This window comes from Mytilus edulis, chromosome 3, assembly GCF_963676685.1.
Source record: "Mytilus edulis chromosome 3, xbMytEdul2.2, whole genome shotgun sequence".
NCBI lineage: Eukaryota > Metazoa > Mollusca > Bivalvia > Mytilida > Mytilidae > Mytilus > Mytilus edulis.
Window position 1 is genome coordinate 106,142,796 of NC_092346.1, and position 27,135 is coordinate 106,169,930.

The following is a 27,135-nucleotide window of genomic DNA, read 5'->3' on the forward strand; positions in this document are numbered from 1 at the left end:
AAAAAGTATAGCCAAATCCGTGAAAGGAATCAGAGCTATGTATGAGGGAAATACATTCCTTAATTTGTAATAATTTCTAATATTTTGTAACAGCAAATTTTAAAGGCATTGTTTTATTCTTTTCAAATTGAAAAATCGTATATGATTCCAACATGTTTTCATATCTTAAGACTTTGCAACAGACGTAAAGAAAACAAATCAGAGAATAAAGATGAAAAATGATAATATGATGCACACCAGTCTTTATTCATAGTTCTGCGAGTAATTAAATTACCTCTATCAGGAATTCACGCTGTACAGCGTCAGCTCCAATAGTAGATCTTGCAGTTCCGTCCAAAAGTATTTTACCAAGAGCTGTTGGTTTAAGAGGGAAATACACGGACGCCACACCGTCTTTCTTCACTAGCACAGACTGTTAAAAACGAAGTAAATTCATATTAATAAGTTTGAAGAAAAAAAAATTTATGACTGTGTTTGAAGGCACGTTTAAGATTTGGGTGCCTTTACTCGTCTATTACTGTTACAGTTTTTACTTAGGGATTTCGTAACCAAATTTTTTAAAACTCATACCAAATCAATCATAGATAACTAGATTTGGCATTTTGGCTGTATTTGAGTATCAATTACTAAATGGCATTCTTCATATAATTTTAATGATGATGTTCTTGAGAACTGCAAAAACTCTTTATTTGGTCCTTTATGCTTTTTTTTATGTGAGTTGTATAATATAGTTCTTCTAACTGATCTTTTGAATTCAGTCATAAGTAATTGATTTTTACAATTTGTTCTAATGTTGGGCTGTAGCACCACTGATGTGCGAACGGGTAAAAAAATTCGTCTTATTATATATATGGGAGTTTATAAGGAACGAACGATAATTAAAAAAAAACCACATCTAACGGTTTTGAAAAAATGGTTAAAAAAAAAACCGTAATAAATACAAGGACACGAAAATATTGTACACTTTTTTTATAAGACATACATCATGACATAGATGTTAACAACTATAGGTCACTTACTATACACAACAATCTATAATTCAAATCGATTCTACAAAAGTGCAGTAAACTATAAAGTAACACTCAAATAAAATTATTTGTATATATTTATACCTGATAATCATTAGTATACCTATTCATTGATATCATACTATACTATAAAATTATTATACAGTTACCTTTGTCCAACCGTCTGGGCCTGGGTTGAAGTCGTTTCCGTTTGCATCAACAAAGGTAAAGTTAACACTGTTAGCAAGCTTCACAGAAACCTGGAAATAAACTACATATTAGATTGCCATGGCTATAGAACTAACCTGATAGTTCATATAGCGTAAGAATCTTCAAGCAATGAATTTAAGGGATACGTGTTTTCTTGATTTAAACTTGGAAAAGGTAGCTGATTCGTGTTTGTAAATAAAACAACATATTTTGAATACACTTGGATATGACCACAAAGGTTAACGTTTCTGTGGAGTTGCAGTTATTGTTCATGTGTTTTGGCTTTTGATTTGGCCATTTGATTATGGAACGTCCGTTTTAAATTTCCCTCGGAGTTCAGTGTTTTTACTTTTTGCACGTTCGAGTGTATGAATAAAAGAAAACAAACCGAGTACTTGATAAAGAAAATGAAATGTTACGTAGATGATTTATCTGACAATGGAGTGTAGTTCCAAACTTAGATTATGTATAACGTTGGAAGACATCTTCTTTCTAACTGGCTTTTTTCTCCATGCCTCTTTTTTCTCACTCTAGACGACACCAGGTATACAGTTATGCAATTAACACTAAATGCAATTGCATAATTAAAACTGTGAACACAAAATATTTGCATACCTGGTAATGCAGTGCTTTGAAACATATCGATGGTAAAGGAGTAGATTGAAAAATCTAATGCAATTATTTATGTAATAATTTTTTTCATTGGTAAAAAATTGACCATCAAATCCATAGGTTACATGCTTACATGTCATAACTAAGGAGTGACCAACTATTTTGAATTAATAGGATAAATAAATGTTTGATTACTAAAGAGTAAAATCACAAAAATACTGAGCGCAGAGGAAAAATCAAAACGGAAAGAACTTATAAAATGACAAAATCAAAGGATTAAACACATCAAACGAATGGACAACAACTTCATATTCCTGACTATGTACAGACATTTTCCAATGTAGAAAATAGTGGATTGAACCTGGTTTTCTAGCGCTCCTCACTTGTACCACAGTCGCATCAGTTTCCATTATATTGACAATGTTGCGTGAACAAAATGTCCCAAATAGGGGTACAAAAACATCAAGACCACCCCCCCCCAAAAAAAAAAATATTCCATAATGGTCAACTAACTCGTGATGGCTTCCGTAATATTTACAAAATGATGATTACAACTTCACCATTTGGATCTCTTGATTTATAAATGAAAAGGTTACAATTGGGAAACTGGTATCATCACTTGTCGTAAAGTTTTGTTTTCAACTACTGACTCTCATAGTCAACGCCTAGATATATGTCCCAATAATTAGATGTTATAGAAAAAAACAACACCTTCATAATAATCGATGTTTTTATATGACTTTATCCAAATTTGAATCGTAGAGGTAATGCAATATAAGTTTTCATTTGTATGACATTAATTTAAGTCTTCGCAGAAATTTATTTTATTTCAAAATTATACATTTTTCAAGCTCTCACGTACAACTTCTTATAGTAATCCATTAGAATCAGCAAAACAGTTGTTTGCGACCGTCTAATCACCAACTGACGGTGACAACTGTAGTGTTATTCCTGGAGTAATGATTTGGGAAGGGAGTAGTGCGGTGAATTTTTGAGTGACACGCAATCAAAACGATCTCTAGATATTAAAATATGTGGTATTATTACCATTGAGACATTTCTCAATCCATTCATTGTCAGTATTGTTGGAAATAATTAGCTTTTTAGTATTTATAAACACTTTTCATATGAATCATATTCATTAAACAATTTATTACTTGCTTCATTTCACTTGACCTGGCGGAGTTAAAACGGTTCGCTCATCATTGACCAGTCCATCTACTGATAGTTGTTTTGGGATAAACTCATCAATAAAGTGTCCATTTATGGTCATTGTAAATTCGTTTGGAGACACTGATAGGTGATTAGAAATCAATGATAATTATAACGGCAATCATTCGTATCACACACATCTTCGAATAGACTGTCCTTATACATTTTAAAACGTAAGCTCCGCCCGATCAGTTTAATTTAATAATTGGGTTACAAGGTAGACGATAAAGCGCATATGAACTCAATAAAGGTACAAGTGACTCTTTTCATAAAAAGTGTCCGTGTAACTCCATAAACCATTGTCTGTGTAACACCCGTTATTGTACTGATTTTCTATAGCTCTACTTGGGACAAGGTTATAGAAACCTTAGAAATGTTAGTTATCCATACAGATAAGAGTAATGAACAAGTGGTTTTTTTATGTTATTAATAAAATTAGTCTCATCTAAATTATGAGAGAACCTTAAAATCAATATACTTTTACATCAACTTATACATTTAAAATATTAAAATAAGTAAACGTTTACCTGTTGATCTTGGTCTAAGTAATTAAATACTGTGGCTTGAACTATAATAACCTCTCCTCGTATGGCAGAATACGGAAGTTCAAAACGCATGAAAAATCTTTGGAACGTTGTTAACTGAAATATATTGTATTATCTTTCCTATTGGTATGTGTGTTATAAGTGTTGCTCTTGAATGGATAAAATTATAAATTCTCTACAATTTGTTTTGCATAATATAAAATTAGTGTGCTGCTTCAAAATTACATAATCACGTACCATAAAAAGATAAATACTGCTAATTGCTTTGAAGATTTTTCTTCTTCAATTTCAGTTTTCATATTTCTCTATATGTAATTTTCTCTTTTACCAAAAATACAAATTTAACTGATTTTAAATTCGTGCAAATGTAATCAAGAATTTCATAACACCCAGACAATTAACGGACTTATAAAAAGACCTTTGTCTTAAAAATCATAATTCAATGTTATTGTAAACTCATGAAATACATTAATTACATTTGCAGTATTTGCAGCCACTCCGAGACCGGTGTTGGGATTAACAGCAAATGCTGATGCAATCCATTCTGTTATAGTATCCGGAGCTGTTGTTCTTATTGTTGCCGTTCCATCCGAACTGAAATGAAATTATGTTTATCCATTAGATATAATTTAATAGATTCAATAGTATAACAAGATTATAATTAACATATACTGCTGTAAATGTTACTACATAGAAACTTTAGGCATGTACATAAACATAAGGAGATGTGTAATGATTAGTATGAGACAACTATCCACCATAGACCAACATTACGTTTATGTAAGCAACTTTTTTGCAAACCTAATGCATTCAACAGTTAACAAAAGAAATGTCATATAGTCAGCTTTATAAACAATATAATCCGTATATAAGAATATGTTGAACGGGAAAACAAGTTTTCTTCTATAACTAACTGTGCGGTTTGAACTGATTATTCATTTATTTGTTGAAATTCCCAATGTTACGGCATTCAAAAACTGTGCGCTTCTTCTCGTTTGCTAAATCATAATGCATGAGTAATCATTATCTAACCAAGTCACCTTATAATAATAAATTTGAGAATGGAAATGGGGAATGTGTCAAAGAGACAACAACCCGACCAAAGAAAAAAAAACAACCGCAGAAGGTCACCAACAGGTCTTCAATGTAGCGAGAGATCCCGCACCCGGAGGCGTCCATCAGCTGGCCCCTAAACAAATATATACTAGTTCAGTGATAATGAACGCCAATTAATTTCCAAATTTCAGACATGAATGAATATGCTATTTGAATTCATCTTACCTTTCAAAGCGATTATAGGCCAAACAGCTCTAATTTGTATTTCCTATCCCTCATCTCTGTTTCTTATATGTTGTCTGCGATTTAATGCTTGAATAAGGTTATCCAAAATATTTTGTTGAAAATGTTACAGAATGATTTAATTTTCATTTTTACATTTTACATGTTTTCATATCGTTTGCATTTAAAAAGGACTTAAGTACATAAATCTTGAGTAGTTCTTGATCACGGGTGCAAACCTGACAGAAAATGTCACTTTTTATGCCCAATCTTTATTTTTTTGTATGCAATTATTGTCTTATGCTCATTGGGGGGTTCAATAACATTAGCTAGTACTTTAGTAGTTTTACGGATATGGTGTTATATATTTTTTTTTAATTTAAACTCAATCAAGTATAAATCTTTATTGTGCACTATTTTCTTTCTAATCATTTCTAAAAATATTTTTAGTAACACTTTATAAATATTTTTATATGAGCGTCACTGATGAGTCTTATGTAGACGAAACGCGCGTCTGGCGTACTAAACTATAATCCTAGTATTTTTGATAACTATTTCTAGTAAAATGAACTTTTCCTAAAGTTTTGAATATGAGGCATTGAACATATATAAATAAATATTTCTGTGCAGATCTTATTCTTGATACATTGATTGATTGTTGGTTGCTTAACGTCCAGTGGGATATTCTTGATACATCTTGTATGCCTATTAGTTTTCTAGTAAATGAACCCAATTGAAAAACATGAATTAATACCGTTTATATCGGTTGTGTAGTCAGACCTATGCATGAATATAATTTAACAATCTTAACTATAGATTAAAGAAATTATCATTCAATGTTGACAAGCCGTTTTGCACTTTCCTTGGAACTAGGTGTTTTGGTTATTTTCCTTTTTAGTATACTGCTACTTTTGCAAAGGTGCTATTTATGTACTAAAGATTTGTAGTACTGGAAATTTACTTTTAATATTTCTTACTATTTCGTCACAAGCCCAGTAGTCAGCACTTCTGTATTGATCTGAGTTATCATTGATATGTTCATAATTATAAATTAACTGTTAACAAAACTTTGATTTTTTGAAAAAAAACTAAGACTTTTCTACCTCAGGAATAGATTACCTTAGCTGTATTTGGTAAAACTTTTAGGAATTGTTGGTCCTCAATGCTCTTCAACTTAGTACTTTATATGGCCCTTTAAACCTTTTTTGATTCGAGCTTCGCTGATGAGTTTTTTTGAGACGAAACGCGCGTCTGGCGTGATTATAAAATTTCAATCCTGGTATCTATGATGAGGTTATATATTAATATTTCTCTTACAGTTGATTGACTGGCTGTACACATTTACCTGAATACCTCGATCATACTTTGTCTTGAAGAGAAAAAGCAAAAATATCGAACTACAGGGAAAATTCAAAACGGAAAATTTCCAAATTAATGGTAAAATTGAAAGCTCAAAAATATTTTAAAAAAATGGATAACAACTGTCATATTCTTAACTTGGTACAGACATTATTAATGTGCAAAATGTTGAATTTAACCTAGATAAACCTCTCACTTATATTACAGTCGCATGCAATTCCATTAAATTAACTGCCATGTGTTGAACAAAGAATACGGATATAATAGGTACAAATATAAAAAATAAAGAGGGTAGACACCAGTTAACGGCGTGACATGGTCCGAGACAACAATTGTCGTCCCTTGATTTTCGTTGTCCCTAGTGTTGACAGTGGGGTACTTATCAACTTTTTTTCAACCCTTTCAAATTTATTTCTCCATGTTTAAATCCTCAAAAGGCAAGTAAGGGGGTGAAATTACACTGTAATAAAAATTGGGTCCAGAATATTAAAGGAAAGTAGTGATTTGGTCCAGCTGAAAAAGGTTACAAATAAGCACTTTGGAAGCTGTCAAAAGATGACAAGACGCCTTAAACATTAAATTGTCCATATTTTGAGTTAAAGCCGATGCAAATTTCTATCATTTTTATCTAATTGCCTCATATTTCACTTTTACTTTTATTCAAAAAGGTGGAAGTTTACGGAGCATTGAGGACCGACATTTTCATAAGGCTTTGTCATATTCATCTAATAGGCGAGTGACATTCAAGCTTTAAAAATATATTTAATGCACCTATCTAACACACAGCTATATTATATATATCATTCGAAAGGAAAACATGTGTAGATTCCATTTTTCCCGGTCGTAAAAGTGAAATATGAGGCAATTTTTGTTAAATTGGGATCAAATGTAATTCTTAAAAAAATGAAAAAATATCACTTTTGTAGTATTATTGTCTTATTTGAAGTAGCTGGTAATATAGTTAATTCAAATTTTACTTTACACGATACTATGATAACGTCTCTCTGATTCTTAGTTGCATATCGTTCATGGTTTGGCGATAATTGACGTCATTTTGACGTTTTCACTCTGCTATAGGTAAAACGGTACTTTCTACAAAAACGACGTACACTTACAAATATTTGACCTTAAATGTGTTAAGATTTACTTTAATTGATGGTGTGCCATGCAAAAAAAAAATGATGAAATATTTGTAAGTTGGACGAGTAAAAGGGAGAGAAAACAACGCAATAAAGAGAGTAAAAAGTAGACGTCTTTGTCACACATCAACAGTGACAATAGTCTCCTGTTTGTTAACAGCCTATAAAACGTGTCAAGATCGGAAATTACTATCTTACATGTTAAATACAACCACTAGCAAAGTTAAAGAGGATATATAAATCACATTTCAAGTCTGTCCGTCTGTCAGTCCCCACTTGTTTGCGGCCCGTGTTGAATTAAATCAGGTAACTTGTACATGTATACAGATATACAGTTCATCCAAAAACCACTGATTTCAAATATAAAATGCATTGCTTTGAACTATACAAATGATGTTAAACACACTTAGTTCAGAGATGTATTATGGGATGGCACGAGGTTCTTGATAAATTAAATCTGTTCAGTTTCACATTGACATTGACATTTGAACCGTCAAGTTTTCAAACATTGTTTGATTCGTGATTGTCTGGTATGTGTCCGGTCTATATCTTTTGAACCGTTGAACCTGGGTTTTCCAAACTAAGTATGCATAAACATCATATAATAGGGGATGGTCATAAACAAAAATCTGGTCACTGTGATATGGATCCCGGCAATCATAATGGAATCCTGTCCGCGACATATACAGCTGCAAAACTAAGGTTTACCAAACTTCAGATACAGAAGTCGGTTTAATAAAAAAATTTAAGACAAGATTAATAGTAAGTAAACTGAACTATTCATGACTTACGACCAGCTTAAGTCGTAAGATTTGTTGTGAAATTCACCCAAGATGCAAAATTAGAATGCGGTGATTTACAAACTAAAGTTAGATCCAACGGTGACCTTTATTTGAACATCTGGGATTATATACTTTACAAACACTTTAATTTCTTAACGTATTTTTTTTGTTACGACTGCATTTTTTTTCACTCACGTTTGTTCAGTCAAAAAGTTTGCAGTTAAAATGCAAGCATTAATGTCTTACCAGTATTCAAAACATAGATATATATATATATATATAGATAGTTATCAACTAATATGAATTTGTGGGATATAGTTCGGATAAACCTATATATAGGTGTTTTTGTCATTCTGGCGGAGTTTCTGTGAATAATCTATTTCTTTAAAAGAAACGAAACAAGAGGCTGTCACAACGACAGCAAACCGGATTTATTAACATTTATTTGTGTGCAATATCACAAGAACCATTACTGATGAATGGTGAAAGTGAAAATGATCAATATCAAATTTGACCTCCATTTTGTCATCAGTATCAACATATTAAAATTTGAAAAGCTTAGATTGAATGGTTCATGAGTAAATGCAACAACGTGAATGGAAACGCCATTTTACGATCTTTCAAGAACCATAACTCCTGAACGGTAAAAGTCAAAATCGTCATTATTGAACTTGGCCTCTATTTTGTCATCAGTAACAACATATTAAAATTTCAAAAGCTTTGGTTGAATGGTTCATGAGAAAATGCACGGACACGACGAGAAACACCATTTTTCAATCTTTCAAGAACCATAACTCCTGAACGGTAAAAGTCAAAATCGTCATTATTGAACTTGACCTCCATTTTGTCATCAGTAACAGCATATTAAAATTTCGGACGCTTTGGTGGAACAGTTCATGCCAAAATGCACGGACACGACTGGAAACTCCATTTTTCAATCTTTCAAGAACCATAACTCCTGAACGGTAAAAGTCAAAATCGTCATTATTGTACTTGACCTCCATTTTGTCATCAGTAACAACATATTAAAATTTGGGAAGCTTTGGTAGAACAGTTCATGCGTAAATGCACGGACATGACTGGAAACTCCATTTTTCAATCTTTCAAGAACCATAACTCCTGAACGGTAAAAGTCGAAATCGCCATTATTGAACTTGACCTTCGTATAGTTGTCAGTAATAACATATTAAAATTTTAAAAGCTTTGGTTGAACGGTTCATGAGTTAATGCACGGACAACATTTGATTGACGCCCGCCCGCCCGGCCGCCCGCCGTACATCCCAAAATCAATAACCGACATTTTTGTCACAAAAATCCGGTTAATAAATCTCATTTATTACAAATAATGCAATTTTCAATTTCGCTGTTACTGAAATAATTCTGTGTAACAGATGCTTACAATAACAGTACAATTCAGTACATGCACAAGTTCCCTAATGCATATATATTTTCCTTCACAAGAACAAATTTAACAAATCCTGAAGAAAGTATGACGTATTTAGAACACTTTTGTCATCCGCACTCATACTTGGGTAAACCTACTGCCGTATGTGTTTGTTATGACGCCATGTCTTTGTTTGACAGCTTTCAGAACATGTAGTTTGAATGATGATGCACTTGTAGGTGGTAGTCGTGACACGATGGCATTCTTTTTGGTTGGAAGTCTGATATTATGTAGCTTGCTCAAATCGTCTTGATTAGACTTATAAATAGTTATTTTTTGTTTCGGACATTTTAGAGTTTTCTTACAGCACCGATCTACGTGTAAATATAAATTTTGTTTTATTTGTGATAGACCCACCTTCTATTGATGATTTCGAAAGCGTTAAAAGTATGGGTTTTTTTAGAAACAAAGATAGATGATGAACTGTTAGAACCTGTTAGAGAATGAACTACTAATAAAGGTACATATATTTAATAAAAGAAACTATACATACACAATAAACATGATGCATCGCCAACCATAATTTCCACTGATTATAGAACTTCTAGAATGTCTAGAATACAACGAAGTGTCAAATCATCGTTGACCATCTGACATTACTCCTCTTAAATTGTTAATCCGTATTTAGATTTAGAAGCCTGATGATATCATATTATAAGCCCGGTACATTTGATAAGTATGATTAAAAGGCCATTATGATCTCTGTACACCAGAGACTAAATACTTTGAGGTAAACAACTATAGCTTATCGTATGGCCTAAAACAAGAAGCAATAGCCAACACTGTATAATAAGCTATAAAGGTTCAAAACATTAGATAGCCAAAAGCTTGATTCATGCTCAAAACTACAAAAAAAGCAAATATCATAAAAAGCATCTAACGACAACCATAATGAATAACAAATAAATTTGAAAGATATCAGGAATACGATCGATTGTTTACATAAGACACGCGTTTCGTCTACATAAGACTCATCGTTGACGCTCGAACCAAGTTTAACTTCAAAGTATATTTAAAAACACGTAATATATACGCCTGATGTAGAACATATACTGTGTTTCAAATATCTACGAAGAAATTCTGCTGAATGAAATAGATATCCCCATATATTAAAGTATTTATGGCTATCGAAATACAGGCTCTTGACGTGGCCCTAGGACAAACACTATGCTTCCTCTAAAATAATGACCAAATTTGCACCATCAATAAGTCTACCGTATGCCATGATTAAAACGGTTAGAAAATTTAAAAGTTGGACATATCTAACGTTCAAGTTCATGGGGAAAATATCAGATTTGAAACATCTTTGCGTACTTTTAGTTGCAAAACTAAAGTGTGCATTGATCCAATTGAGAAAGAAGTATTTTTCAATAGTTATTCATAATATCTGCCTTTTGTAAGTGCAAATTGACTAAGAATAATAAGATATTGGTTTTCTACTAAGAAAAAATGTTTACATTTGCGTAATATTTGTACCAAAAAAATGCCTTCATGGTTATTCATACTCTTTTTCGAAGCGTTTATGTCCGTTTACTTGAGGGAAATTAACAGAGAAAGCGATTTCGGAAATTTGATTGAAAAGAGGGAGTGTGTAAACGTGTATAAAATCCAGAATTATACAGTGATAACGATATGTATTAAACAAGTAAGGAACTTTTGATTAATACAAACATCATTAATTTGGATTTCAAGCCGAAAATATCTACGAAACGAAAAAAATATGAAAATTAGCACCATCTTTATAAAAAAAATCGAAAATGTTACAAAAATCTTTTTTTTCTCACAAAATTACTTTTTTTATTTTTGAAAAGTATTTTTTTATACATTGACATGTTAAACGTACATACTTTTTGCATTATGACAACAGAAAATAAAGATACATGTTAATTTTTCACGCTTCAACACTGTTGGTCATTTCTGAATTTAGAATTATTTCTCGATATTAATTCAATTTTTACAAAAATTGCACCATACAATTTTTTCATGACCGACCAAAAAAAGGAAGTTCAGATTTCATACTATATCATATAAAAAATCCAGCTGTGTGTTAGGTGGGTGCATTAAAGTCACTAACTAAGCGTTTTTTCTGAAAATTTCACTCGCCTATAAGGTAATATTTGCCTCTTTTAAAATACATAACTAAATGCTTGATATGTTTCTCCAATCTGTACTACGATAAGGTTTGAGAAAAAAATTTGAATTGTAAAAACCATAGTCCGACGCGTTTTTCTGTAGCATTTACTTCAATCAGGAATGCTCAAAATTAAAATTATAAATCAAGGTTATTTTAGAACCAGAACGTAAATTACCAATGGACAAAAATTGAGCGTTCGTACCTTTTGTGTGATTGCCAAAATTGAAATGAATGATAAATTTCAACTGGTTATTCAGGGGTTACAAATGCATGTACTTGAATCTTTATATTAAGATCCTAAGTATTTTTTTAAATTTCAGATATGACCATAGAACCAAATATTAAAATGCAGTATTATCCATGAGATTTTCCTGGATTTCGTAAATATTTGTGAACAACGAATTTTAAAGTTCAACGCAGCGCAAAATTTCTCTCCGCTTGAATGCATATTTTTGCAAAACCACTAGATCAAATATCCACGATATAATCAATATATTCACGTAAAAAGTAACCACGAAAATAAATGAATCCACAATTTGTTATACAGAAAATACTGAATATTTTTATCAATATAGAAATAAGGAGCTATGGAATTTGACAATGACCCAAATCCACGTTTCCGGATATTTCTTTCGAGTTCTCCCAACAGATGCCAATTGAGCAGATGCTGATCCGTTCTTATCAGATAAAACCCAACGTGCCCATTCAGCTGAAACAAGTTACCTAGCCACGAGCATCACTGAAGTGACATGTATTGTCGAAATGCGCACCTGGTGCAGAAAAATTGGTACCGTTTATGTTATTACCCTAGTATTTCCAAAATATAGCAATCGATAAGAACTCTGGTTCATGAAAAGTGGAAGGAACGATTTTTTAATATATAATGCATGCGCATCCAGATATAGCAAGCTAATATTTCCCACATTCCACATTTGCAAGGTTAAACTTATAGCCTAGCACTTTCACCTTGTTCTATTGCCCTTATTTGGTAATACTTTTCTTTAAACTGGAGAAGAAAAGTCAATAATAAACCCTATCATGATCATATTTCAGAAATTGATAAATGGTAATGGTAATGTCTCACCCTGTAGTGCTGTTCACCCACAACCATGTTTCTGGAAAGTTCTTCCTTGTTCTTGTGGGAACAGCAAGACTTCCGCTTGCTGCGGCCAATTCTCCGCCTCCTCCAAATATAAATTACATACAACTACATGTAAATACAACTTCAAACTGGCAAATGAGATGTAAAAATATGCCAAACATTACTTCACAAACGAAGCTAACAATGAGAGAAATGAAATAAAGTTATATTAAAAACCAAATGTCATTGTAGACTGTGTAATGTCAAATTCAGTCAGTGTTAATAATATTGTATACGGTATAACTTGTTAACGATTGGAATTAATTGCAAATCTTAGTTGCGTAAAATCAAATGTTGCCAGAAACAAATATGCTATAAGGTAAAATCACATAACTACTGAACTCAGAGGAAAATCAAATCGAAAATCCCTAATCACATGACAAAATCTAATGACTAAACACATCAAAAACGAATGGACAAGAACTATTATATTCCTGACTTGGAACAGGCATTTTCAAATGTAGAAAATGGTAGATTAAACCTCGTTTATAGCGCTAAACTTCTCACTTTGTTGACAGTCTCCTCAAATCTCGTTATTCTTACAATGATGCGTGAACCAAACAGACATAATACATAAAATAGTCAAAATATGGGTACAACAGTCATTATCGTGTTACAATTTCAACAGGAACAATTTAACAGAACACAAAAGCATCTATTTATAAATACATCCATTGCTAATAGTTTCTATCAAATAAATGTAAGAATGTAAGATTATTCAATAAAAAGTCTTAGGAATCAAAATAGATCACGGCCTTAATTGGAAAGAGCAAATCAATCACATACCATGAGGTCAAGGTTGTTAATTATGCATTAATTCAAGAAATACTGAGACAACAAACGGAAATTGTATTTTATAATTCTAATATAATAACAATATTTGACTACTGTTGTACACATTGTACTGTTGTATTGTTGCAACAAATAATGCCTCCAGAGATAAATAAACAGCAACAAGAATAATTTAAATCACCCTTGCTTAACCCAACGAGAATTTTTTGGATATAATAAATCGGCAAAGTTTCCAAGGCAGAATTATAAATCATAAACTTATTTTAATAAATAAAATGTTCAACAATGCAACTCCCGATTATCTGAATATGTTTTGTGTTCAGAGGTCTGACATTTATTAGAGAAATAATGATCCGCATAAAACAAATTTAATGAAAAGATATTTTACAAATAGCTCTTTAATTTTATGAAAAAGCGAATCAACTCACATGAAATTATCACCAACGTAATGTTTAATGAAATTAAATGTTTCAATATCTCCGACAAGCCAAGCAGTAATAGATTATTAATTAACATGAACACTATGAAAGATATTATTCTTGAGTATATAAAATGCTTGTTTTATTGTTTATTCGTATATACTATATCATTTTGTACATTATGAGGGTCCCAATCAAGATTCGTTACCTTCGCTGAATACATATAGTACTTACAGCGGTTATCTGGTTATCTGTATATTGATATTGTAAAATGTCAGCTGCACTATGAAACCTTTCACTCGACAAAAAAGTTTAAGAGCATGATTCGCAGCTGATATTTTGTTATAACAGTATGCTGATAACCTGATGATCGGAACGCATACCTTAAATTTTCTAAATTGGAAATAGATACTCATGTTGCATTTTTGCAAATATCAGATGATTGATAGCATAGGAATATAATAATTATATCAGTGCCAAATATATGAATGGCACTATTTACAAGTTTAACAGTACTTTTGAACCATTACTACCACTTGCAATAGAAAATGGCCATTGTTATATATTATTGTTCGTTTCTGTGTGTGTAACATTTTATTCTTGTATCTCTTTTGTGTCGTAGTTCTACTCTTATATTTGATGTGTTCCCTCATTTGTAGTTTGGAATCCTGATTTGTTTATTTCTCAATCGATTTATGAATTTTGATTAGCGGTACATTGCTGTTGCCTTTAAGGAAGCAATCGAAATATTTCATTTTAATTCCATGATGAATATTTCTTTTTTCACTGAATTTCGCCTGATAATACCGCTTTCGAAAAGTTTCATTAGACACCCTGTTCTAAATGATGAACACTGTTACAACTTTTAATACCTTTTTTGTTTGAGCTGTCATATAGTAATGTTTCACTAGTTTCAAATACTTACGACTTGGTGGAGGAATGTACTGATAAAGCAGCGCATCTGTCAACACATAAACACCAGCACCCTGTTAACAAAAAAAACCAGATTTTAGTGACAAAAAATTCTGAAACAGTTTGAAAAATTTATATATATCAAAGATTTTATTTATTTTTGCTATGCAATCCTATTTATCTAAACTACACTCTTGGGACAAAAGTGCGATCTCACTAAACGCAATGCCCTATCAGTTCAACTAAAGTGGAATTTTTTCAAAAAATATTATCAAGTAATGGTATGAGCGATTTTTATAAAATAGATACCAAAAGATGGAGAAATGTCTGAAATTTTATTGGTTTTTTTGGGAATAATATTCGTGAGTTTTGTTTTCATTATCTGATGGGTTACACACAAATGCAAATTTTTACGATTTTTATTTGGTTAGAATACATAGCAAACTTTTTAAGAAACATTTTTCTTTGTGTTTATCTCGTCAGAAAATTAAAATGAGCACGTATAAAATAATGGCCAAATAAAAAATAAAGCTTTAAAAATTTCTACATCTTATGATATAATGAATCAGTCATGTAGTTACTTAGTAATATGTTTTTGAAAAAATATTGATTTTGGTTAAAATGATAGGACATTTTTCGACTGGGAACTCACTTTTTGTACATCTGACAAGGACATTAAAAATTGGTAATTTTTCGGTTTTCGCAATTTCCTTGTCAGATTATTATTGACTTGATATCTTTCATCCACTTGATATATCCCCTCCACTATTCCGTATTTAAATACTTGAAAATTTTATAGGTTAAATCTGTTTTTTAATAATTTGTGCTGCTTTACTTACATTGAAAATCGAAAATGCATCCCTGCCGTAAACAGGTCTTGGTAACCAGAAATCCCAACTACTTCTTGAAAAGAATCCCGAGTTGCCATAACTTTGAAGTTCACTCAATACCTATAAAAGTTTAAAACTCTTTACTTTTGAAATACAATAGAATAAATCATTAAAAATTATAAACTTCAGTGTTCCTGTTGTTTCGTTGTCTTTCTCTTATAGATAATGTGTTTCCCTTAGGTGTTTTTTTCTCTCAATCAATCGATGATATTTGAACCGCAGTTTACTACTGTTGCCTTTATGTTACCACATCTTTTAATTTTTATATAAAGATATAACAAACAAGTCTTTAATTTTGGTTTATTTATTCATTATTTATTATTGGTTTCATGGTTTAATGTGGCGTCCATTTTCGGTGAACTAGTATATATTATTGAGTGCCAACAGAAATCCGCTGCTATGTGCGATATTTTCCCCTTGTGTTAAAGAGAGAGAGAGAGAGAGAGAGAGAGAGAGAGAGAGAGAGAGAGAGAGAGAGAGAGAGAGAGAGAGAGAGAGAGAGAGAGACTTACATCTTGTGTAGTGATATCATTTCCTGATTTCAGTAAAAGAACACTTTTATCGACTGCTAGAACATTGAGAGAGAGAGAGAGAGAGAGAGAGAGAGAGAGAGAGAGAGAGACTTACATCTTGTGTAGTGATATCATTTCCTGATTTCAGTAAAAGAACACTTTTATCGACTGCTAGAACATTGACTAATGAGTTTGGATCCGCTGTCAATTCAACTTCTACGTCATCGCCTGGCTTAGCTCGTCTTGTGTTGAAGTTAATAGCCACCTACAAATTACCCAAATAATAAATATAGTGATCTATAACATTATAGAAGAAAACACTTTTTAAAGTAAAACATATACATCATATTTATACTGACAATATGAACGCAATGAATAAAGCGACACGTATCTTTCAAGAAGGTGAGAAAGGATATACTCCTTCAATATTAATATATTAATGCTTGCAACAGAAACAGATGGGTAACGAGTTTATATCCTTCTGTTCTGATAATGATTTCTTTAAGGCTGAGGAACTATTTTTTATTATTATTTTTTTTCATTTCAAAATCATTTACCTGCATAAGTACAAATTTCATAAATTGTTCATGTGTTTGAGGATTCTGTATGAAATCTTCTACCATATAAAAGTGTGTAAGACGGCATGTTAAAACTTCATATCAGCAATAACCGATAACATACTGTGATACGTATTGTATATTCTATGACTAGTATTGTAACTTGGCTATTGTGACTTTTGCTACTTAACATCGATATTTCTAATAACTAATGGTATAAGTGCAATCCTGTACCACATAATCCGATAGGACAAACAAATGTACATGGCAATATATCAATTTCGTACCTCGTCATATGATATAACTAATGGATATGGAACAATTCTGTGCCATATTTTATAATACTAGCAGGAAAAAACACAATTGTGAACTTTCGATTTCTAAGTAGCAACATTCCAGCAGCACCTACATACGGGGTATATATCTCCAAATGGATACGCTATTCCCGTGCTTACATTTCCTATCATGATTTTCTTGAAAGAGGGTTGCTGCTCACAAGGAAGCTACTGACCCAAGAGTTACAAATGGTGAAGTTGAAATCATCCCTTCGTGAATTTTACGAACTGCATCACGAGTTGGTTGACGGTATGGAATAACCTTTCCACAAATGATATCGGATATGTTCCGTACGTCGTAACTACAATCCCCTTTCCTTTCATGAATGTGCCCTACGGAATTATACTATTTACCGGATTTGTTAAAAAAATAAGCATCCCGACGGGTGTCACATGTGGAGCAGGATCTGCAACCCTTCCAGAGCACGTTGATAAATGTAATTGCACTTACTTTATTTTCGATCTATGAGTTTGACTCTCCCTCTTGTATATTTCGACTCTCTTTTACAACTTACTTGAAAATTAAATATATGTTTAATAGCAATTGTAATTGCATCAACTACAACTTACTTTATTTTTGTATATATCCTCAATAGGAAACGTAATGGCATCAGCTACAACTTCGCCGTTTCGTCGTCTTACATAGTAAATCAGTAACTTTGCTTGAGGAATCATTGCATAATTGATCCTCAGATAATGGTCATGCTGCTTTCTGTTTCTCATACTAAATCGTCCATTTTGTACAAGTGATCCTTTTGAAAAAACCTATGGGTATTTGTTTGATTTGAATAAACAATTTTGATAAAAGATATCCTGAAAAGTACACGAACATATATTTCGTATGATCTCTTATGCCAATATGGTGAAAAGTATACATTATCGGGTAAACAATATTTGTGATAAAATACAATGCACACACTGACATTTTTGTTCCTCACAAAATGAGAAAGTTTTATAGTACTATATTCTTACCGAATTCACTGGTGTTAAACTGAAACAATATGCATATGTACCACCCTGAGAGTTAAAAAACGAATAAACCCATTTCTAAGAGAACAATTAACAAAGTTTATGAATCGCCAGAATTTTAGTAGTTGACGCATGCCCATCGCTCCATTTTATTGATATTTTAGATAATAATTTCTAAGCGTTCGTAAAATGACGAGAACAATAACATACCTTGTAATTGCAGAAACGGATCATTTCTGTAACTTTTATAGCCAATGGTAATCTCTGACCAGGCTGAACATAAATAAAAATTAATATTTTTACAAAAATAAATACAATGTGATTGATACAACATTTTTCCTTTGCTTAATTTGCAGTGATGTTTCTAAAGAAAAGTTTAAATTCGAATACGATATAGATGGTCATATGCTAAGTTAAGATTCTATGCCATACAAATCCGTGTAATATTAAGATTCTCTCACTTTGAAAAAATTGATTATGTTTTTTTTTTTTCAATAATAAAATAAACATCGAAAGTTATTTCGTAGGAGTATTTTGGAATACTACAAACTGATAACACATTCTATGTATTTGTTTCATCGTTTTTGAATGTAATTGTTGCTTCATTTTATCTAAGTATTTGATCCTCCATTGCATTTTGTTTCGTATTCCGTGACAATTTGGAAGCCTGGTATGATATCTTCGGTTTTTTACTCGCAAAGGAATATTTCATTTGTTGACAATGTGAATAAAAACCGGTAAGCGTAAGTTTATATCTAGTATATGAAAAGTGTAGTTTTGAATTCTGTTTTAATGTCCATTTAAATATACAGGACTGATTTGACTATCAACAATGCCTGCTCCTTTTGAACTGTACCTGAGCTTTTTGGTTATTTTTAACTTCAACTTGTATGTAGTTTCTGCTTGGGGATTCTGCACGTGACAAATATCTGGATGCTCTCGATTTGCGATAGAAGGCCTATTTTTAAAAATTAAAAACATGTATATAATGGGATTGTATATAAGTACATAGACACAAATAGAGGCAACAGTAGTATACCGCTGTTCAAAACTCAGATCTATGGACAAAAAACAAAATCGGGTTAACCGATTCGAATTAAAATTATGAAAAAAACCCTGATTATTTGTACAGTTTCAGTAATTGTTTAGAAGAGGGACGAAAGATACCAAAGGGGCAGTCAACAAAGTATTCGCAACAAAGATTTGAAAGTATTTATTCTAATTTTCTTGTATTTTACTGTTTGTTTTGATAGTAAAGAAGTTTATATCCCTTCGTAAATTTTACGGACGCCATTACGAGTTGGTTGACCGTTATGGAATAACCGTTTCACAAATGATATCGGATATGTTCCTTACGTCGTAACTACAATCCCCTTCCCTTTCATGAATGTGAATTAGACTATTTACCGGATTTGTAATCACATAAGCAACACGACGGGTGCCACATGTGGAGAAGGATCTGCTAACCCTTCCGGAGCACCTGAGATCATCCCTAGTTTTTGGTGGGGTTCGTGTTGTTTATTTTTTAGTTTTCTATGTTGTGGCATGTGTACTATTGTTTTTCTGTTTGTCTTTTTTATTTTTAGCCATGTCAGTTAGTTTTAGATTTATGAGTTTGACTGTCCCTTTGGTATCTTTCGTCCCTCTTTTTATACATAGTCTAGGTTTTTTTTAGTTCCCTTGTAGTACTTTTCTTTTGAGAACGAAGCTTCTTCTTCCTAAACTATAGATAGCATCTATAACACAATGTCATAGTGCTGTATTTTACTGATAAATAAACTGACTTGAAGTCAACATAACACTTGAACACTGATAGGAGTAATAACAGATAAGACACTATAGGGATCAGCTGACCCAGTTAAAAATGCTTCTTTAAATAAACTAGAAATAATGGTCAATTATTAATCGAATAAAATGAATAATATCTGAGTTGATTAATATTTCTTTTAATACCTCTATTCTACCAGACTGTGCCGCTTTAGGGAATTTAGCTGAGAGTACAATTATTCCTGATTCTGGGATCTGTTCCAAACGTGTCCATAATACTTTTCTGTCTGTGTTGATTGGTAGTGGAAATGGCCGCAAAGGCGTAATCTGATCACCACGAGGTCCAGGCGGCCCTTGTGGCCCAGGTTGTGGTTTCTGTTTACCAGGCACTGTATACGTTACAGTGATGTTTACAAAGCCCAATGGTGGTTTTAATGGACTGTCGTCGCGCTGTGTAGCTCTTAACTAAAATGTACCAGTGACATACAATAATAAAGACGAGCACTAAAACATTTTAAGGTAAAATGCATACATTTAACATTGAAAACATCCTTAATTGAAAAGTACCAGTCACTCAAAAAACAATGACAAGTAAGGATAATTGGGATGATTGTCAATATGACAACTGTCTGCAAGTGACCAAATTGTGCGTTTGTAAAAGAGGGACGAAAGATACCAAAGGGACAGTCAAACTCACAAATCCAAAACAAACTGACAACGCCATGGCGTAAAACGAAAAAGACAAGTACCTTTTGGTCAGCTACAAGTCATTTCAAACGATCAAATATTGACGTATTTAGTGAATAATGTTTTAGAATGAATTCTTTGTATCATCACTCTTTCACGAAAATCCTTTAAGAGCACCGCCCACTTTTGAATGAGGAGACTAATGAACAAATGGTACCCAGAAAGTGTCAAAAAGCTGAACCAAATTTGCAGCTCTAATTAATTTTCATGCCGTCAATATTTTAATAGATATCAATCATATTCCTAAATTATAAGATAAATATCTGCCTAAACTCTATCAACTATAGTCTACAAACTAAATGATATTCCAAAGTCGAAAATGAATTGACATGGCTAAAAACTATAGACTGAATAACAAGAACCCCGCGTTCTGAATTTATGGTGACTTTCCTGTTCAACGCCTTACGGGCATACGATACAGTTTTGATCCCATAATAAAAATTGCTAATAGGCTATTTTTTACCTGCTCAAATCACATATAATATAAAAAGAAATATACCATCATGTGCTACTTTTTGAATAAAATGAGGTATAACTTTCAGATATTTTCTCAAAATTCGGATTTTTGGACACATTTTTTCTTCTGACAGCAAGCATAACTTTTTTGTTGTAAAAGATAAACACACGCTGTAATTGTTTACACATTCTATTAATTTATGATTTTTTTTTGTTTAGAAATAACTTTAATTTATCAAATGTTCATAAATGTAGAAAAAACGTAATTTTTGCTGTATGTTTATCAAATTCCAAAAAAAATGTATTATTGACAGTTTCGTGAAAATTGGTACAAATAATCTTGATACGTAATCAAATCGAATGCTATTTAAAAAAAATAAGGTCCCTAAATTTGTTTTAAAGGTAAGTCAGTTTGAATGATAAAAAAATAGTCAAAAAATACATCTTTTCTTTTCCCGATATGTCACAGTTTGACGTCTGGAAAATATCATTTTACGTTAGCAACGTTATTATTTCCCCTGTAACTGTATTGAATGCCCTTTCTCTAGCGTTAAACGTGTAACGTTACAATAAGATTCTTCGTATTTTTAACATTAACGATCAATTAACATTACAATATTGTTACTTTCTGTCTTCTCATACTATGTGCTTCGGCATATACGAATGAGAGGTAGACCACGAAAAATTGCCACTAAAGAGGTCGGCGATCTACAAATCATGTTGGTAAATACATTCGTATTAATGACCTTTAATTATCTACTCACTATTATTGTATAGTCTAATCCAGGTTTGAAATTGCTAGACATACTTGAGGACAACGTAAGCATTTCTGGTGTTTCATAAATTATGACATTTCCTGTATCGTTTGCTGAGATGCCTGTAATTGATTCTGTTACTTTAGCTATAACTGCTATGTAAGTTCCAAATTTTGGTACAATTTCACTCATCAAAACTCGGATTGTAGCTTTTCCATTTATCTACATTATATAATAAAAAAATTAAGGTCAACATTAAAGTGTCTACGATGAGTCATCTTCTAAAAAAGGAAATATTGTATATAAGCACCATTGTAGAATGGGCACTCTAAAGACTTAAATTCATGATATGGTAAATATAAAATCGCTGTTTATGCAAAATGATATGAAATATAAGCAAATAAATTATTCTTCTTATCATTTGTATAGACTATAGGTGCCACTTCCAATAACAGCTTCCATGTTTAAACTTTATATGTATATTACTGCGAAAAGTGTGCACAAATTTCATTTGATGATAAGAATGATGACGGGACATAATTTGTCCTTACAATACCTCGGACGTTATGTATAACAAAATACTGTCTTATAGTAAAATATGATAATGATGCTATAAAATTTTTCTAATATACCTTGAATTTCTTTACAATTTGATCTTTAGTATTACGTCCCCATTGACGTTTAATAGTCAATTCCGCATCACCTTGTACTGGCTTCCCAAAAGTGTACCTGAATATTATTGATATGAAACATTCACATATATATATTGGGTGATTTACAGTTTAGGAGAAGATCGAGCAATTCATTTAATAATTCGAACAAGACCCAGTGGTAAAATTGGTGTTACAAAACACTGTGAACATACATTTGTGAAATGATTTTTGTTCGTACAACACACATTTATCTGGAAAAAAATTTACATGTTCGATCATAACTATATGGATAAACTTGGATATCAAACATTAAACTTAATGTATAATGCTGACATATCCTAAATTATTTACATATATAGTTCTAGAAGTCTTTATACATCAAAGTATGTTTAATAAACACACCATTTCTTTATCTTATAATTACCGACACTGATAAATTGGATTATCATGTGATCGGTTATGTGTTTGCAGGGTGATAAAATATAAGATTGCGATATTTGTTGAATAAATAATGACTTTCAAAGATCACATTTTTTTTGGAAAATGAGATTTGTGAGTTTTCAATGCTATACTTAACAATCAAACTTCGCAAACTGCCTGCACCAATTCAGGAATATGGCTGTTGTTTTCTATTTGTTCCTCTGGTTTATCCAGTGTTATGTTTGATTTTTCAGTTTTAATGGCTTTCCTGTTTTGAATTTACGTAGATATTTTTTGTTAAAACATGTTGTTTTTTCAAATATATCACCTGAAAATATTCTTTTTGTGAAATTTGATTCCATTTAATACCTTGTAAACACCTGATGTTAGCAGGATTTTAGGGTCTTAACATAATAATCATCATAGTATGGAGTTATTGAACAACAATTAAGACGAAAATAAGTTTTACAGTAACAGAACAAACGCTAAATAGATACAGGTCAACAATAAATATCAACTTATTATATTAACATGATCTTACCTTATGTTTTTTTAAAGGGGGGGCAATTCCTTAAGCTAATACCGATCGGTATTCAAAAATCATTTGTTACATAGCCGACAATTATCAACCGAAAGAAATCTAGGTAGTATTAAAGTTTTAAAAAAGGACAGTTGACTATAGAGTGTATCAATTACTCTCAAATTAATTTCATACTCTGTCTGCTTATTTTGTTTCTTATTATTGTGGATGAGTTTTATCAAATTTAGATGGGGAATCATTTTTCAAGTTATAATTGGCAATAGCTCTAGAATGGTAAGTTAATAAACTCATCATAGATACCAGGACTAAATTTTGTATATACGCCAGACGCGCGTTTCTTCTTCAAAAGACTTATCAGTGACGCACGAATCCAAAAAAGTTAAAAAGGCCGTATAAAGTACGAAGTTTAAGAGCATTGAGGACCAAAATTCCTAAAAGTTTTGCCAAATACAGCTAAGGTAACCGATGCCTGAGGTAGAAAAGCCTTAGTATTTCAAAAATTCAAAATTTTGTGAACAGTAAATTTATAAATATAACCATATCAATGATAATTCATGTAAGCACAAGTGTTGACTACTGGGCTGGTGATACCCTCGGGGAAAGAAATCTCCACCAGCCCTACTAAATCTCTCTGACTTTCTGCACCTATTCGAACTCTGTATGACAGTTTAATTATTACCATTGTGTATGAGTTGCCTAAAATTTTATTCAAATTTAAGTGCGGTTGAAAAATTGTTACAGACAAAATGACAGTGAAGGGTTAAACTTAATCAAATATTGGCAATATTTTCCATAAAAAATCTGTACAAAAAACTATACCTGATTACTTCAAAAATAAAACTACACCTATTATTTCTTATACTTACACCAAGTCTATTGCATCAAAGATTTTCAACCACAAGAGAGTTTTAGAGGCTTTTAACCTCAAAGATACAAAATCCAAGCCTCCGGATTGCTCATGTACATCTTCTCAATACAATTATAGTCCAGCTGGTCATATTATTACTGTGGTATTGTTACCAATGAACAACTAAGAGAGTTGTTAGCCAAGAGACCAAAGTATAGAATCCCCCAGCCCATCAACTGGAAAAAGAATTTCAAGTTACTGATGGATGCAGTTGAGGACTATGCAAGAAAATGGATAAAGCGCGAACCAGACGAACCCGACCTGGACACTCTGTCTGAATGGATCAAAGCTATTCGATCATGCATTCAGAGGCGCATACAAAAACTAAGATGTAATATGAGTACTAGAGGACTTTTTGATCGACAATATATTTGTTGAGTTTGGAGGATTTATATTTCAACAGACAGTCGGTATTCCAATGGGTACTAATTGTGCACCCCTGCTGGCTGATTTGTTTTTGTATTCGTATGAAGCAGAATTTATTCAGAACCTTCTAAAAGACAAAAAGAAAAAGCACCTTGCGAAATTCTTTAATTTTACTTTCCGATATATTGATGATGTTTTATCATTGAACAACCCATACTTCAGCCAATACTTACATCTCATATATCCCAGTGAACTTGAAATTAAGGATACTACTGATACTAGAAGGACTGCTTCATACCTTGATCTTTTCCTCAATATTGACGTAGATGGACGACTTCACACGAAAATCTATGATAAACGGGACGATTTCAACTTCCCAATTATCAATTTCCCATTTTTCAGCAGTAACATACCCTCTGCCCCTTCGTATGGTGTTTACATATCACAATTGATACGTTATTCACGTGCTTGTTCACACTATACGGACTTGATATACAGGAGTGTGCTCCTTACGCAGAAACTGCTCCAACAAAGTTATGAGGAGGACAGATTAAAATTGACACTCCGTAAATTTTATGGACACCATCACGAATTGGTGGATCCATATGATGTCTCTTTAACCAAACTAGCTAAGGACATTTTTATCACATGGTAGATTGTGGTTTGTCATTATGTCGTCTAATCTTTTAATTACCAAACGTGACTTATTCCCGATTGTGACGGTTTTGCTGAATGTGAATTCGCATTACTATAAGACGTATTTCTGTACTTGTTGATCCCAAATTCATGTATTTAGTTTACATGTTTAATGTTATATTTGTAATTCTCATCGGATTTTGTCAAATGTGTTGACGTCCTTTTATTATGTGTTACGGATAGAAAAATTAATCGCCGCCTTTATTAATTAAATTTTGTACGATTATTTACGTTTGAAGTTGGATTCATAACAAACTGGACATATATATATATATTACAGTTAATTGTTATTAATAAGTATTGCAATATGCATTTTGTTTAAATGAATTATCAGTATTTAGTTCTAATATAATCTTAAATCAATCCTAATTCTATCTCACTTTGATAGTTTGTCATATGTGACGTCATGCTGTTTCTAAATTTCATAACTTCAAATGTGGCATAACGTTTGTGCCTTTTCGCCATCGTATGTGACGTCACATTTTTTTAATTACGTTGACGCCTGGACTGATTCGGGTGTGTCTATTCTGTGTTAAACTTTAATAGCATTATGTATTCGGGTTTAGTTTTCTGTAATTAGTTAATACTTCAGTTTCATTATGTATATCTCTTTCATATTCATTTGTTAAAATTTACTGTTTGCAATAGCATGAATTGTTCTATATAATAAGGATATTCTTATCCCGGGCATAAAAACAATGCCGTATTTGGCAAAACCTTTTCAACTTTTTATCTTCAGTGCTGTACAACTTTGTACCTTTTTCACTTTCGATCTTTTATATCTGGGCGTTATGTATTCAGGTTTAGTTTTCTGTAATTAGTTAATACTTCAGTTTCTTTATGTATATCTCTTTCATATTCATTTGATAAAATTTACTGTTTGCAATAGCATGAATTGTTCTATATAATAAGAATGTTCTTATCCCGGGCATAAAACAATGCCGTATTTGGCGAAACCTTTTCAACTTTTGATCTTCAGTGTTTTACAACTTTGTACTTTTTTCACTTTCGATCTTTTATAATTATCTGGGCGTCACTTGTAAGTCTTGTGTGGACAAGGCGCGTTTTGGCGTATTGAATTTTAAACCTGATGCTTTTTGTTATCTATTAATCATGTTTTTCTTTGTCTAATATGTTCTATTAATTTGTATTGTAGTCCTGTAATATTATGTTGTCATTTCAATGTTATATTTAACTTTGCCATTAAAGTGCGAGGTTTGGCATGCCACAAAACCAGGTTCAACCCACCACTTTTATTCCCCTTTAAAAGTGTCCTGTACCAAGTCAGGAAGATGGCCATTGTTATCTTATTGTTCGTTTCTGTGTGTATTGCATTTTAACGTTGAGTCGTTTGTGTTTTCTCTTATTTTTGAAAAATTGAGATAAGACGTGGCACGGTACTTGTCTATCCCAAATTCATGTATTTGGTTTTCATGTTATATTTGTTATTCTCGTGGTGTTTTGTCTGATGCTTGGTCCGTTTCTGTGTGTGTTACGTTTCGGTGTTAGGTCGTTGTTCTCCTCTTATATTTAATGCGTTTCCCTCGGTTTTAGTTTGTTGCCCCGATTTTGTTTTTT

The 27,135-nt window shown here is 32.1% G+C and overlaps 1 protein-coding gene across 3 annotated transcripts in view; it reads right to left on the reverse strand.

Annotated features, from left to right (window-relative positions):
- The window catches only part of LOC139518111 (CD109 antigen-like), a 50,672-nt gene that overhangs the window by 14,484 nt on the left and 9,053 nt on the right, over positions 1-27,135 (reverse strand). For all 3 annotated transcript variants that reach the window (XM_071309780.1, XM_071309779.1, XM_071309778.1), the window contains exons 10-23: positions 22,607-22,703; positions 21,984-22,196; positions 20,203-20,481; positions 19,106-19,207; positions 18,460-18,522; positions 17,851-18,045; positions 16,504-16,653; positions 15,826-15,936; positions 15,000-15,060; positions 12,807-12,906; positions 4,063-4,180; positions 3,569-3,682; positions 1,178-1,267; positions 275-412 (exon numbers count right to left, since the gene is read on the reverse strand). In XM_071309780.1, the coding sequence (XP_071165881.1) occupies positions 275-412; positions 1,178-1,267; positions 3,569-3,682; positions 4,063-4,180; positions 12,807-12,906; positions 15,000-15,060; positions 15,826-15,936; positions 16,504-16,653; positions 17,851-18,045; positions 18,460-18,522; positions 19,106-19,207; positions 20,203-20,481; positions 21,984-22,196; positions 22,607-22,703 (1,831 nt within the window). The remainder of the gene's footprint in view (positions 1-274; positions 413-1,177; positions 1,268-3,568; positions 3,683-4,062; positions 4,181-12,806; positions 12,907-14,999; positions 15,061-15,825; positions 15,937-16,503; positions 16,654-17,850; positions 18,046-18,459; positions 18,523-19,105; positions 19,208-20,202; positions 20,482-21,983; positions 22,197-22,606; positions 22,704-27,135) is intronic.